This window comes from Falco punctatus, assembly GCF_963210335.1.
Source record: "Falco punctatus genome assembly, chromosome: 5".
Taxonomy (NCBI): Eukaryota; Metazoa; Chordata; class Aves; order Falconiformes; family Falconidae; genus Falco; species Falco punctatus.
This window is the reverse complement of record NC_137584.1, coordinates 21507725-21524428: the sequence shown is the minus strand read 5'-3', so window position 1 is coordinate 21524428 and position 16704 is coordinate 21507725. Positions and strand designations below refer to the sequence as shown.

The window sequence follows — 16704 nt, the reverse complement described above, 5'->3', positions numbered from 1 at the left end:
AGTTTCCTAATTTGAAGAACTACAAAAGAAACATTCAGACATGAAAATTAGAAACAAATAAGTATTTTTATTTCCATTATAAAACATTAGCTTTTAAGTATCTGTAAGTTAAGAACCAGGGATACCTTTCTGGTGTCCTCAGTGCATAGCTGTGCATCCGTAGCGGAGGATGAGGAACAAGGGATAATGACCTTCTTAAAGAACATATTTTTTTGTATGCAGCAAAATTGTGTTGTAACTGAACTGTTATATATACTAACTTAATGGAGCTAATTTAAATAAAAATGTGCTCGTAGTGCTACAGATGTTTGTGCTTTTGTTTCTAAATGAAAAATAAATTCTCTAAAAAACTCAGCTCCAAAACTCTTTCCACAGTTTGACTTAAACTTGCTTAAAGAGTTCCTGTCATCACATCTAAAAAGCTTGTTATGTAGCTTAAACTAGCATGTACTAAACAAAATTTGTTCTGTAAATGTCAGCTGCTTATATGGTTCACGTTCAGATTCTCCACTCCTCAAATCTACCAAATTAGGCAAGTCTGCCAAACCACAGCATCCAAAAGACAAGGTCCTTCCAACTCATTTTCTAAAAGAAAAAAAATAATCTATGTAATACTAGCTCTATGTTTCAAAAGGGAGAAAGCAGATAAAAGCAGTTTAACCTAAATCTCTATTACAACTTTTGAAACTTGTGTGCTTTTAAAAGTTAATTTTATTTATTATAAAATCAAAAATATCCACCTTAGAATTCAAAGGTATACTCTTATTGAGTGTATACCACTTATGTCCACATGACAAATGTTTTAAAGGAGCAACTATATGCTTTATTTTCACCATTTGTCTGTTATAACCTTGCTGAGGACTGCAGCAGACTGGAAAATGCTACTTTACCAAACTGTTCTTTTATTCTCTTGCAGTGAAAGCAATCTGTCTGGAACAGATACTTGATCCCATTCTTTGTTCTTTTGCTTAATAAAGTCACTTAAATTCTATTTACATAAGTAACTTTTTTCCTTCTTTCATTGTCTCACTTGAAATTGGATAAAAGGAAACTGCAGAGTATAGATCTTTTGAAGATCATCAAACACTTCCTGAATAAGAACACAAACGCTATAAAACAAACAAAATTCAGGGATTCTTGAAAAGCTTTGAAATACAGTTCATGTAAAATGTAACGATAACTTTGCTTAATGGAAAAGTTTGCTTTATTATTTTTCTTCCATACATCTTGCTAAAAGATTTGACAGAATTTTAAGCAGATCTCCAAAGCAGAGATCAAATAAAAGTGGTACATCATCAGCTTACAGGCTTCTCTGCCACAAAGCACTCTACTGGGTGCAGAATACCTTTGTTGTATTTACAAAATTGTGCAGCACTTTGTAAAATATAGAAGCAGCTGAGCGCAGACAGTCAATAATTCTTAATCTTTCTGTTGGGCACTATCATTACACAGTAGGATGGTCATGCAATACTAAAGCAAGAGCAAAGGGGTTCATGGATATCCATGGTTCATGGATCATATGCTCTGTCTTCACATAATAGCAAAAACTTCAAGAATTTCTCCAGTCATTGACTGAGGGCTCTCTAAAGCTGAGCATATCACTACTGCAGGGCACACACAGTACATGGCCAGACTCAAGCACAGCTTCATGTAGAAACTCAAATGCAGTGCAAGGAGATGAAGCTTCCTATTACCTGGAATGCTGCATCAAGCTGAGGTGCACATGGAATTTTCCCAGCACTTCTGTTGGAGAGTGCCTTAATCTTTGCAATGTTAACCATCTTTTATCTCCAGTTCTGCAGCCAGCTGTTCACCTGTGAGCCTGCAACTTTTCATCTACACACTGCCAGGCTGCTTTGGCAGTGCCTTCACTCTGGTACCACAAGTGGTCCTGTTCCCACCTGGCACTGCTAAATTTATAACCAGTGTTATGTTGAGTTTCTCCTAAAAAGTGACTGCCACAGGTTTTTAAATCATACTGTTCTCACCCCACTTCTTACTCTTTTGCCTTGTAGCTTTTAACCTGTAACCATACTAAGACACCATACTAAGACTGCATCAGTGTAAACCTGGTTTCTAGCCTGTAACTTCATATTGGAATACATCCTAGTAGATAAAGAGCAGATAATAGTTATTTTAATGCACAATAAGTATTACAAAATAATATAGATGCACAAACCTTAACTACTACTTAGTCTGCAGCACGCACACATGCTCCATTCAGTGCTGACAGTATCATAAGCTACCAATGAGGAGCCTGAGAAGGCCTGCATGAAAAATATAACTTTACTAAGGAGAAAGCAGGAAGATGATGGCTTTTTTGTCATTACTACTATCATTATTGTCACCACTACCTTTACTGGAGATATTTGCCTGGGGACTCTCTCCTTCCTTTTCCCAGCTGGTGCCTAAGGAGTGGCTTTCCCTTTTTCTCTCTCTCCTCTTTTTCTCCTCCTTGTTTGCTTCTCTACGATAGATTTCAAGTCAAGGTAGATCTTCATCTACAGACTGCACTAATAAAGCATGTGCATGTAAGCCTCTCTCAGCATTCTTTAAGCAACACTCGTATAGAAAGAAGACTGTGAGGTTAGAACCTCACTGAAAACCTTACGGAAATGCCTTACTGAAAACAAACCTCTTATTCCGCATTTTTTGTACCATTCCATTGCAAAGAATAATGGACTAGGAAATGAAGGGCTAAAGAGCAGTTAAAGCCTTTTCTGAGTTTTGCTTCATTAGTTTTCAACATGTATGTTACTGACATAAGACACTATTCAGGTTCTCAAGACAAATCATACGATGTTAATTGGCCTCAGGGGATTATTGGCAGAATCCAAGGTGAGGGCATATTTTGGAATTTATTTATTTATTTTTGTTTAGATTTTTGGCTACTCTTTCTACTATCAACTGGTAATAAGCAATGAAGATAACATCCCTACGTTATTTTTCTTATCAAGAAAAAAATATTTATCCTATCTTAAAATGTAGAAAGAAAGCAATAGGATGACCTAAGGTAATTGTTACTACTTCTGAATACAGGTGATTAAAATTTCATACCAGATTTCACATTAAGGTGGTAACAGTCTCCTTTTGAAAATAGTCAGGGTGCCCACTATGAACCAACTGAAATCTGTTAATGTTTCCTGAATATTAAAGTTTCAGTTTTAAAATAGAGGCAACCCAAACCTGAAATTATTATATTGCACCATATTTTGAAGATTCATGTACATTAAGCCTAAACATTAACTCAAACAAATTGTCAATTTTCTGTCAAACATTGACAGAAAAATGAGAGGCTAAAAAACACAGGGATTGAAAAACTGCCTTTCAGTTGTATTTATAGAAATGTAATGTTATAAGATAAATAAATAGAAATTATATATAAAAAAATAACTTCATTAAATATGCTGCATGAAATAGAAAACAACATCCTAAAGATTTAACAATTTCAATGTGACAGCATTTAAATATAGAGTTCCGAAATACAGTGGATCCTGTATACATGCACATCCTTACTACTGTCTGAAGATTCACAGATTAAACAACTGGTGTTATAGAAGATTTCTTGCTCTTGAGCAGCTCTGGAATGAGAGCTCTTTCTTCTTAAACACTAGCTAAAAATGAAGAGCAATTTTCAGACTTAGTTTGACTTCTCAAAGGTGAACTCATATTCAAATTTTACGCTATAGAGATTTTAAAGAAAACAATGAATGCCAGATCTCAAGGGTCTCACAGAAATCTCCAGTGCTATTCAGGCTAACAAGGTTCCCATTTATGTTTAAATCTTGATGGGAATTAACTCAGTGCTACAACATGACAAAGTATATTAATTATAACTGATGATTTTGCAATGAATACTAACTAAATTATTAAAAAGAAACAGCTTATTAAAGAGTTTCAGCAATTTATTTTAGCACCCTATCATTAATTATTCATGTAGTATTTATTATAAGAACTGAGTATGATAAATTAAAATGATATTAATGTGAATACCGGTGAACAATACCTCAGTGGAGATTTTACTCAAATACTGTATTAATGCACCATTAAAAATCAACTGCCATGTAAAATTTAATGAAGGAGCAACACCACTTAAATATGAAATGAAAACATTAAGTAGCTCTTTCTTTTCAGCTTTATCCTTTAAGTGTTTCGCTGCTTGCTTTAGGAATATTCCATACAGAAGAAACGACTAATGGGGGACAGGAAAATAATGCAGGTTGAAAAGCAAACCAAACAAAAACCCAGCACTCAAACCTAAGTTTATTATATTAATGCATTATGCTTGAATTCTATGCAATGCTTACCATGAAAGAATAGTTAAAACTGAATATAGTACACACCACATAGCATACAAATAATATTTTCATGATATATCCTAGGTAGAATTTATCACAGTTTCTTAAGGAGATAGTGAGCAGGGGAAACCTAGACAAGTAGACAGAAGCAGCTTGCAGATCAGGTAATAAAATGAAAGTCCAGGTTAAGACAATCCTTGAAAGGAGAGTTGAAGAACTAATTCAAACTTTTCCTTCCCATTATCATGGGATATCTGAATGCCTAAATCCTGGAAGAGGTGATCAAATTGTTCAGTTACGTGACCTTGTGAACAGGGGTAAATAACCATCTCTAATAATGAATGTAGCTTTTCAGCCATAGCGCTGAGTAGAGAGGCTAGGTACAGATCATTCACATTAGCCAAGGAGGTAAAAGAAAATTATTAATAAGTACAACCAGATAGTCACTTTTATTTTGTCTTAGAATCTTACTACTTCAATACTTCAGTTAATATTACAGACAGAATATGATGGAATAAACAATTTATTATTTCGTACCTCAACTTTTCTTATAGCCAAGCCAAATATTCTGTGATTTAATATATATGCATTTATTGTATGGTACCCCTCACAGACCTTCTTAAAAGTCTTTTGAAAAGAGAGGTACCTACACTTCAGCAGTGTACCTTGCAATTCACGGTAAAGGTGTCTCCGCTCAGGTTTCTAACCATTGCCTTCAACAATCAGTGAACAGCACATCTTTGGCAAGTAGGAAGGTAAAATGAAATTTCTCCCCTCTTTAAGATTTTTATCAGCATATCATAGTTCACCATAAAGGAATACCAAAACTAAAAGGCTCATTCCTTGTCTGTTAGAGAATCATTGCAAATGATAAAGTCAAATGTCAAAAAGTACTTAGGTGTACATCAGATACACGTGTTCGATGCTGCTATCTAAACTCCCTCCTCTCTCTCAGCTTCTAATTATCAGCCACCTATCTCTGGAAATGTGTATATTTACCAGGTATCTTGTTTCATGTCACATTCCTAGTTTTGCACACACCCTGCTCCCTGCCAAGCCTGTAAAGATACTTGCTACTGGTATCCAAAAAAAAAAATGAAGCAGAGCAGCATCTAACTTCACTCGGCACTGACAACTGCATATGGAGCAAGCTTCCCAGGAAGTGGTTTAATCACCATCCCTGGAGGTTTTTAAAAGATGTATAGGTGTGGTGCTTAGGGACATGGTTTAGTGGTGGACCTGGAAACTTAAGGTTTGTGGTTGTACTCAATCTTAGAGGTCTTTTCCAACATAAATGAATTCTATGATTCTATGCCAAAGCCATGCTAGTGTGCAGAATGGAATATGAAATTCATGAGGCCAGGGGACAGCATTCTGCACTGCAGTGTGACAGTGAAACATTTGAAGTATGGCACTGCTGAGCTGAAGGAATATATACATTGTGGGGAGCTCAAGAATTTTCTGCATTCAAGATCTGATCTATTTCTAGTATTGATTTTGTTGGCGCATTGAATTGTTATATTCAATTAAAAAAATTACTCATAGGAATGCTTCTTTTAATTCATGAGTTTTCCAATTCCTTTTTTAGTAGTAGCAGAACCTTAATACAGTGATAGAAAGCTCCTGAATATTTGACTTAAACCACAATGGAAAGTAAGAAAAGTATTGAAAGCATAGTCCTGGTTTGATAGATGAGATCTAGGAGATCTGCCTTAGTAACAGATTTCCCAGAGAAATTGTGTGGTTCTTGTTTAAAAGGCTAGAAGCCAAGACAGCACCTGAAATCTGATTGTGATGTTCTCCTTTAGGTGGACATTAGCCTCAGAATCAGGGACTTCAACAGACTAAGGAGTTGTTCCCCCTCACTTCTGGACTCCAGTATTCACCAAGCTTCTGAGATTCCCAGATTTGGGGATATGCAGAAGTGCATGACTGCCTAGGAGCTTTACTCTCAAATCTGCACTCTAGGGGGACAAATCCACTAAAAGCTGGGCTTTGTTCTCAGGAAAAAGTAGTCAACTGTGAAATGTAAATGAAATTGTAATAGAATTCTGTGATTATAGGTAGAGAAAAAAGAGCTGTTGCTGGAAGGAAAGTGAGAAGAATATGTAATCCACACTCTTGGGCAATTTAGTTCACATAGCCATGAAATAAGTATAAATGTATGTCTACATTAGCAACTACGTAAAAGCAAATGACATTATGGGAATAAATTATACATGTAGAAATAGTGTCAGTAACCCATCACAACCACAATTAGTAATCAAATGCATGTTTTTGGAAAAAACAAATCTAAAAACAGTGGAATAATAATTGAAGCAATAATAACAAAACAAAACCAAAACCAAAAATAAACAACCAACCCCAAAACAACCCTAAATAACAACAAAGGAGGAAGGGAAATGAAGGGGAAAGAAATTGTTTTCTGTTTTCAAATCTCAACTACACAAAAGATAATCAGGAGAAGCTTGTCTGTACTCAAGTAGCTTGGTTTTTACCCACACACAAGCATACGAACAAACACAAACCCAGTAATTTTAAATGATAATTAAATTATTCAGAAGTAAATTTGGGAAATTAAACCTACAGCACACAGACAAACATGCCAATTACAGCAATGTGGCAGATGAAATGTTAACAACCTTATAGGCAACAAGCTGATTCAGAACAGTAAAACCTCAGATGCCTATATCAGCATTCTCAAACCTAAATACATGGGTTATTTCAGCAGCAGTTATTTCTTCTTCAAGACACTGTGCACTTTTATTTTCCAGGTAGCCCTGTGCCAGGATTGCTAGGAGAGTATTTCTGTCTTGACATTATCTATAGAAATGTGCTTCTAATTCCATGACTCTGTGCATCACACAAGACAGCAGAGTGTTACTGTCTCTCAGTTCCCCTCAATCTCACATTCCTCTCAGTTACAGTAAATTTTGAGGAGCGAAAGTGGACACTGTGAATGTATATTTAAACAACGTATCTCAAAGAACAGTTACATAAAAGTAGCCAGCTAGTTTTGGTTTGTTGTTTCTTTTTGGTTTGTTTTGTTTTTTTTTTTTTCTATTTTTCCTTCAAAAGACTATGTCCTTTACACTGTGGCTAACTGCAGAAAACCCTTACTGCAGGATACTTGCTGGAGTAAGCAACTAGTTAACTAATGACCACAGGATAGCTCTTCCAAATGAAATCACTGCCTCTAGAAAAGTGGAAAAGAGTTAGTACTCTTGTGTGAAAAGAGATTAAAGTGTCTCATCTGCAGATCTCAACTACTAGCACATTTGAAAGGGAAGCCATCATTGTTATCTGCCTGCTTTTGAGGAAGCTCTTACAGGAAATGAGATTTCTTTATGGATGACCTCACTACCTTTCTTTTGAACAATTCAATGTAGAATGCAAAATTATTTGTGAGGAGATTGGCAACAGTCCCAGTGCTTCTACAGTTGGTACAAAGAAGGGGAAGGAAGCCATCTTCCTGAAAAGCCACATCATGTCAATGTAAAGGGAGAATTCACCAGACAGCTAAGGGGAGTTGCTTCCCTACGAGAAGCACATCTTGGGGTGGGGGGGGTGGGGGGTGGGGATATGTAGGGGGGAATTTTCATATTCTGAGATAGGAGAAGTTTGACACCACCTTGGGTAATGATCATGTCTGTTCTTTAAAAAGTGCAAAGGGAGTCAGCCCTAAGGGCCTGGATCTTCTCCACACTTTTCATCAAATACTAGCAAGTATGTGGCTGTAGGCACAAGCTGTTTTCTAGTCAGGAGGGCAAGGTCCAGCTGGATCCAACACATTTAGAAATGGAGTGATGACCTAAATGGAAATTCTAGGTAGAGTCTTTAAAACCTCTGTGATGAGCTGGAATAATATTGCATAAACACTTGAGGTGCATGGCTGAGATAAATATTAAAATAATTTAAATTGAAAAGATAAAAGAGTGAAAGGTTGACACACAGATTTACAAGGACACCTGTTTATGAAAGTCTGCATGATTTTGCAGATACACTTGGTGGTGTCTTTGTGCCATGAAAAGAAGGGTCCTCACTGAAGGAGAAGGGATGCTGCCTTATTCTGAGAGCCAATCAACATCCAGGCACTCAGACACTCAGCCTTTGAAGTTCAGGGGAGCATGGAGAGAAGGCCAGTGAAAATTACAATAATCCAGTCCCTATGGGACTCAGAGTCTTGGACTAAAAAAGCCAGGGTCAAGATAACTGCTTAATGTTAATTTTTAATGTAAATGATATCTTTTTGAGACTTTTGTGTGGACGAGCATCTTTGTTCATATGAATGTGGGCTGCAAAAAAGTGAAAAATAAATGTTCCGTAAAAAATGATGGTTCAAAATGTATATACAAATAACACATGAATAAAAATAAGCAATATGTAGAGCACATATTCAAATGTGCAAATGTAGAATATAAAACAAAACCTTACATTTTACAAAGTGAGGTTTACAAGATGATAATTTTGAATAAAACCTTCAACACCAACTATATAGCTTATCATTCTAGTACAATTCTTAGTATATATGGAGCTTCATAATAATTATTCAATTCTTTAAATAATATAAATAAATAATAGTTGTTTTGTTTTCTCTAATTAAAAAAAATCTCTAAGCTCCTATATAAAAAAGATAGCTAATGAACTTGGGAACAGACAAAGATAACTTTCCAAAAAATAATACTTTAAAGGTAGTAAAAAATATATTGGGGAGAAAAAAAAAAGCTTACATGAAATGAACGCATATTAGCTTTTGTTTTCTTACATCATTAAAGTGCATATAAAATTGGCAGATTATACTTTTAGTGCGTGTTGTCAACTTTAATTCTTCATGATTTAAAGATGAAGAGTATTTTCTTATTTTTTCAATGTTATAACAGTTATACATATTCACTCACTGTATACTAAATACATTTAAATACATAAGTATTCTTTCACAAGGCAATTTAGTGATTCTTTGGCATTTTCAGAATTTAACTAGAGGAGCAGGAACAGGGATTTCTTACTCCAGCAACCAGCTGGCTCTTCTAGAAAAGTGGATTGCTGAGATTGCTTTTACACACCACCTACCACAAGGAAAGGTATTTGTAGGGTTGTGATGACAGGTCTAGAATTTGTCTGAACATTTAGTCAAATTAAAAGTGGTTGTAATTTTGCCCCCATTTTGAGTAAACTGCATCATGATACTACAAAGGCAGGTTCTGCTTATGTGGTGCAGAGATCCTCCTTGAGAAGACCTCAAATGTCCAAAGGATTCACTAAGTGCATTTCTCAAAGCTACAATTGATTTCAATATTGGAATTTTATACCTTCAACCTCTAATCCATGAACCCTTGCCCAGAAAGCCCTCCTAAAGCCGACCATCTTTCCATATATACTTAAGGCAGTATCATTTCACTTTTCAGGGGTTAGATTAGAAATTAGATTTGAAATAGAGAAATAATAGCACACAGCTATATAGCAATGAGAATTCAAAGTAGCTCCTACAAAATATAAATGCAGGTAATCAAAGATGGTATGTGCTGGATTACAGAAGTACTTTAGCTCTGGACCTGACCTCTTGACTACAAGGTTTCATACATTTACTAACAAGGTATATGACAAAGGAGCAATAAAGATGTTGCAGCAAGACAACAGGAATGAGCAGGCCAACTGGGACCATTTTATCAATAACCGATTACATATAAATACATACACACATATATACATACATACATGCAAGTAACTCCTCTATTTAGGCATCTAAATGATGCCTGGAGTCTGATTCATCTCTGTAAAACCGATACCTAAACGTATGCAACACCACTGCAAACTCAGTTGTTTGGAGCTGAATCTGAATCTCATCCACTATAAAATACCTGCAGACTGACAGCCCCTGCTCACAACCTGTAGTACTGGAACCAGTTAAATTCCTGATACATGACAGATGGTGAAGGGGACACAGCTCTCCTCTGGGGAGTTAAGAGAACAAATTTGTAACCTGTCACTTTAATACCACTTTGTGTCTTTCATTAATTTTTCATAATATCTAGTCATCTTACAGTCCTCTAGGATTGCGTTTGGGGTTTGGGGGGTCTTTTGGGTTTTTTTTGTGGTTTCGTGGTTTGAGTTTTTTAAGACAAAGACTACCGTTATTTAAGTACACAAGTATGTTAACCTTTATATATTTGTTTATGGTTTTTTAGGCTGTCAGATACAGAATCATATTTTTAAATGATCATATTGTCCTTTGATATTACTTCACAGAAATTAGTAACATTCATAGAAATTTTACTACGTAGAGACAATTTTCTTCCTAAAAAACATGCCTTTCTTCTGTCGGTCCTCAAAATATGTGATTTGTTTAGCAAATGCTTTATATTAATATGAGTTGTATTCATTCCATTATGTTTCCTATGAATTATACATGTACATAAAACAGTATGTTGACTGTATTAAAGTCAGCTACTTAAGGAACTTTTAAAATGAGCAACAGTTAAGCAATATGCAGTAGCAAGAGTTTATTTTCAGTTTTAATTACACATGGATATGGCTTAACAATACCTTGACAAAGCTAAAAGACAACATATTACTAAGAATTGTAAGACTGCACAATTAACAGTCATCTTTTCTTCAACAACAGAGAAATAAAGAGCTAATTTTCCATTCATACATATGGACAGCCACAGAATAGAGGAAAGCACTTACAATTAGGGGAAGTAAAATGCGATGATCAAAGTGAGTATGTGAATATTATTCTAGCGAAATTTGCACACTTGAAATCAATATGGACTGAAGGAGTTAGGTCTCTTCTCCCTGGAGAAGGCTCGGGGAGGAGGTACACACACACACACACACGACTCATCACAATATTCCAGTACTGAAAGGGCAGCTACAAAGAGGACAGAGTCTCTCCCTTTGCAAGGAGCCACATGGAGAAGACAAGAGGCAGCAAGTAAAAGTTGCTGTCAATACAAGAAAGAATTTTTTTACAGTGAGAACAATCAGTCACCGGAACAACCATCTCAGGAAGTGGTAGAGGCCTCATCACTGTAGTTTTCAAGATGCAACTGGACAGGGTGTTACATAATGTCATGTAGGCTCCCTTTCACACAAAAGGTTGGACTAGTTGCTCTTTCAAGATCCTTTGCAATCTGGACTGTTCTATGGTTCTGTGATACTATGATATAGGATGGTATGCACTTAGCCAACATTCATAGACAGTGTAAAGAAGCCGGTGATACCTCTAAGATGCATCAAGCTGAAAATAGCCTAAGACTTAAATCTAGAATTTCCAATAGAATGGAAAGCTCCATATGATTTTGGTTTCTCTCTCATCTGTAACTTTATTTCATCATGGATTAAATAGCCCCAGGTTTTTAAAACAAAATTAGAAATAGTTTACTTTTTTTTTCCATTAAAACTATATATGTGTATCTTACATGTACATACAATGTAGGTTGTACGACTTCTTTCAGATACACACATCCGTCTCTTTAAAACAAATAAAAGAAAAAAGTTGAAGCTGAGTTTCTCCCTTCATGAAATAAAATCTTATTTAAAACAAGAACCCTCTTAAGGAAATCCATTTAGAGGTCTGTGGAACTATTTGACATTTCAGAAGCATTATGTCAACAGTAGCTGATCAGATTCATTTGACACGGTAGTGATAAAACCATCTCACAAATCAAATAGAGCAACTGTACAAATCTTATAAAATTCAGGCACAGAGCTTTTCCCAGAAAAGAACTGTTCACTCAGTTTGAGCTTATAGCTACTGATTTTTAACAACAGGACATTAATTTTCAAAGTTACAGTTTACAATGTTGTAACACAGTTTATAGTTTATAAACTGTAAAAAAAAAAAAAAAACCAAACCAGTTAAGAGTTACAAGAATAATAAGACAATATGAAAAAAAGACCTTTAAAACCAGCCAGGGATCTATAGAAAAGTTTATTTTCACCTAAAAGCTCTAAAGCTTTCTTTAGCCTGAAAGAAAAATGATGAAATTTATGTCTTAATTATGGCAAACATAACAGTTCAATAATTAGATTTACATTTTCTCTCACAACTCTATTCCTCTTTCTTATTTTTTTTTCTCTAAATAAGAGAGACATGCATTACCTAGATCTCATGCTGACTTTAAAGTTTGTACAGCTTGGGGATCAATCCTTTCAACCCAAGCACTTTGTTCTCTGCCCAGTATTCTGACACATGCCATGTGCTATTAACGATTTGATGAATGAAATGAAAGCATGTGACCACCTACCCACACACCTTGGCAGAGGTGCACTCCATACACGCCGGCCACCTCCCAGGCAGGTAAGTTTATTAGCACCTTCCAGGCGATATCCAGGAAAACATGAAAAAATCAAGTAATCTCCAACACCAAAATGAAAACCAATGCGTCTACTGAAGGCAGGAACACCAGGATCATCGCATGGCTCCAGATCATATTCTGCAGACAATAAAACATATATAAATAAACAGGACAAGTTTTCCATGGGGAAGCGGGGAGGGGAGGTGGTGGTGATAGTGTGAAGCTTACCAACTTAGTTGCATTGTGTCAGTATGGAACACTTGGAAAACATGTATTTCAGAGTTCAGTTCTCTACTAAACGCCAGTATTGTTTCTGTATGTCTATGGTGGCTATATATGCAGTAAATGTGTATCTATTTAGTCCATCCAGACTATATTTATTTTCTTAATTTCAAGGGCTGTGACCAGCTTACACTGTGATTTCTTTACTGTAATTTTGCTTAATTACATCCTTTGTATATAATTCTTGGTTCATTTCATCTGAAATCCCGAACAGCTTTAGAAGTGAGACTTACAGTTTTAAAAAAATCATTATGTAATAAAGAAAAATCTGACAAAATATCAAACAAAGGGTAAGGTCAATGAAAAGACATATGACCACATTTTCAAAAGATGCACTTGAGTTTCCTAAGTAAAGCTATACTTTTAATCAGGTGATCTCTATTTGCATGCCTTTTAGAAATCCTACAGGTGCCACCCAACTGAAAACAATTTACTTCTTTTAAAAAAAAGTCTCAGGTGCGTGTTCTTATTGTCTCTTTTATAACTATGCATCAGGAATAATTCAGGTGGAGTCAGAACAAATTAATGGGAAAAAAATCAGAGCTGTTACATACAGAGGGGCTATATAGAACTCAGAAAGTGTCATCCTCGCAGAGTACGTTGAGGAAGTATTACTGTATGTTTGTCCCGGTTTGGGGGCATTTTTCTTTTTAGATATTCATTACTGACCACTGTTCAAGAAAAGATGTTGAAAAAGATGAACTTTATGTCTAACCCCAAAAGTCTGATTTTATATTCTTCACAATATGATTCAATTGACCCAAGAGATAACTTAGAAAAGAGACACTTCTGATAACTGATAAAAAAAAGCTATTTTCTCAAACATTTACCTTAGAGGTTAGTAGAAGTTAAGGTCAAAGCCACTTAAAGGAAGAAACTCCATTTAATCAGGGGAAGAAACTAACCCAAAGTTACTGAATGAGTATTTAAACAGCTGACTTACTGAATAAAATAAATAGCAAAATCTTTCCCCACAGCACCTGTCTTGTGGGAAGGTCCCAAATAGTAGAAGGAATTTACAAACCATACCAGTTTCTGCTGGCAAAACTTCTAAGTTTTGAAAGCACATGACCTACTACCTCTGCTGAGCACTATAAAGGCTGAGGTGGGCATGGAGATACCCAGTGGCAGAACTCTAGGCACCTGGGAATTTTCCTGCCAAATTTCTGTGTTAGATGACATTCAAAACAGATTAAGGTCTTCTCACCAAGTACTTCTTAATATGAAGAAATATACTCTGATTGTTTGAAATGAAGAAAAGATACTTGCCCATTTGTGTCATAAAATTAATGTACCTGATAATCCTTCTCAATAATACCTTTTTAATATAAATGGTGGAACATGATGGCTATCTGTGTGTATATCAGTTGTAGATAGGGCATAAACCTTTGCTTGTGTTTGAAAACTTCTGTGATCCACATATTTGGTTACTCTACAAATTTTCCTCTGCATCCATAATGATATCTTCAAGTTACCTAGCCCATTACCATCTTGATTTATTTATAAATCCCGATTTATTTATAAAACCCGAGATATCATTTAATATTCATATTTACATTCCAAACTTGCAAAACTGCTGAACTCTGACTTGGTTAGTCCAAAGTATCAAGAACAAATGTAATTCAGCATTTGATACAAGTAAATCCGACACTATTGCTCTGATCAATGAGATGTTGGGTTTTTTCTTTTTAAAATAAGCAAGCTAAATTAGATACATTATTCATAAATAGCATGTTCATCTGTAAACATTGCCAGATCCTAAGAAAACATTGAAAAATTATGTAAGAGGGTCTGAAATATGAGTTCCTTCTGTACTTCTTCCACAGAATATCCATGTGCATGACCATCTCAACTAATGGCCGATTCATTCATATGCGGATCTGTAAATATTCTATATTACAGTAATAGAGGTAGAAAAAGAAAATTATTGAGAAATGTATTTTATATGTCATCTAGTATTAGAAGCCTGACTGTAAATAAAAAGCATTGAGTTTTTCAATTATCTTGAAGAATTTTAAAAAGGTATCAGAACTTTTTCATATATCAACAGCTAAAAATATATTGTTTTATTTTTATATATACATTTTCTATTTCAAAATCTGTCAATTTAGATGCCTCTGTGACCCTGACGTAGCACACTACTTTTTTTACAATAAGCATACTGCTTTTTTTTACAGTTTCTATACTTCCTTTAGTAAAACAGTACCAGTTAGTTCTTTCTTCTGAAGCAGTACCTTCTATCTTTTTATTTTTATACCCCACAGTTTTCCTCCAAACTTATTTTTCACACTGATGCTTCTCTGTGAACATGGAAAAATTCTCATTAAAACAGTCATATCACCAACATCGTTCTCAATCTGTTAGCCACCTTTTTAAATCTTAGCCAGTGTTCTGTGATAGAGACTATAAAATTTCTAATGAGGTTTTTTACTGGTGCTTCGTGTTTCTGGAAACAGTTTCTGGATATTTAGCAGAATGGCATTTCTTACCTGAAAATGTTATGTTGAAGCCTTCATAAGAAATCGAAAAATCAGATATAAATCGAAGCTGTGCAGTAAAATTTCCAAAGAGGCCAGCTTTAATTGTAGGGGGTAAAACTGAGCCAGTTAACCTGGCTACTGGTTCTGTGAAGCTGCCATCTTCCGTGATAAGCAAATAGTCATGAGAGCTCTCAAGGTGAAATGTATGAAAAACCAGCTGTACACCTTTAAAATTTTTTAAAAGGGGAAAAAGAAAAGTTTTTATTAGGAAGTTTTTCTCTTTCTTTATATATAGATGATACAGAAAAAAAATCTTACATTATATGGGAATTAGAAAGTCACACATGGAATCAAAACCTGAAATTTAGAAAATAAAAATGGCAGAAAGCACGTGGGCACAACCAATCAATATGTGCAGTGTGGACGTTTGTCCAGCTCACTGTAAATCAATAGCTCCCATAAGAGGACTGATGGCATTCAGTGTTATTTGTATACAGCAATCTAAAATTCTAAGTTTGTATTGTATAGATTTTATGCAAGTTCCTGTATGCCTCTTTTACTTATAATGTCTACCGTGATCTTACTATTAAAGTAGGAGACATGCTTCAGTAATTGGCTAAAATTTTGTATTCATGTTTTGTTTCTGCATTTTCTCCAACACAATTCTGTTTTTTACTCTAAAATTCAGGGAAGTGCCCCTATAACAGGAGAAAGCATAAACAAGCTTTATGTACGGTCTTCCACAGATACAGATTCATATTTTCTGGGACCGGTCCCTTACTGAAGTCATGATCATTTTTCCCATTGCCAAATACCTGTCCAGCAATTGATTAAATTTTGAATTATAGTTAGGTTTTCAAATACATTTATTTACTGTGGGGATAAACATTCTTCATAGAAAGTCTTGTCACGTATTTTACATTTCAAATGACATATAAGTTTTAAACAAAAATTCAGTCTGTAAGATTTTAAACAGTAGAAACTTCCAATATACTTCTCAGACTATCAAATGTAACAGACTTCTTGTCATAGAATGGAGATTGAGGAATATTTTTATTATGCTTTAATTCAGAGGTATGTGACGCATCATTAGTACTTCATAGGCTTTTTTCCTTAGTTCTTTTACACATTACCCTAACAGATAAGCTGTCAGCCTAACTGTGCTTCCAAATATTACTCTATTGTATATATAACATAAAGATATATAATTTTTGGTCCTAATGACTTAAGTCTGAAATCTAAGGTTACTAATACACAGGTCAAATCTTCTTCATGCTTAGTAATGGAGAAAAGTTATCAACAAGGACCTGACAGTTTTCACTAAAAAATTTAGCTCTATTTAAG

The 16704-nt window shown here is 35.1% G+C and overlaps 1 protein-coding gene across 6 annotated transcripts in view; it reads right to left on the bottom strand.

Annotated features, from left to right (window-relative positions):
- The window catches only part of CSMD1 (CUB and Sushi multiple domains 1), a 1231811-nt gene that overhangs the window by 276646 nt on the left and 938461 nt on the right, over positions 1-16704 (bottom strand). For all 6 annotated transcript variants that reach the window (XR_013928146.1, XM_080387724.1, XM_080387722.1 and 3 more), the window contains 2 exons: positions 15370-15585; positions 12548-12736 (listed from right to left, as the gene is read on the bottom strand). Coding sequence is in view for 5 of the 6 variants with exons in the window: in XM_080387724.1 (XP_080243850.1) it covers positions 12548-12736; positions 15370-15585 (405 nt within the window). In the remaining variant the exon portion in view is untranslated. The remainder of the gene's footprint in view (positions 1-12547; positions 12737-15369; positions 15586-16704) is intronic.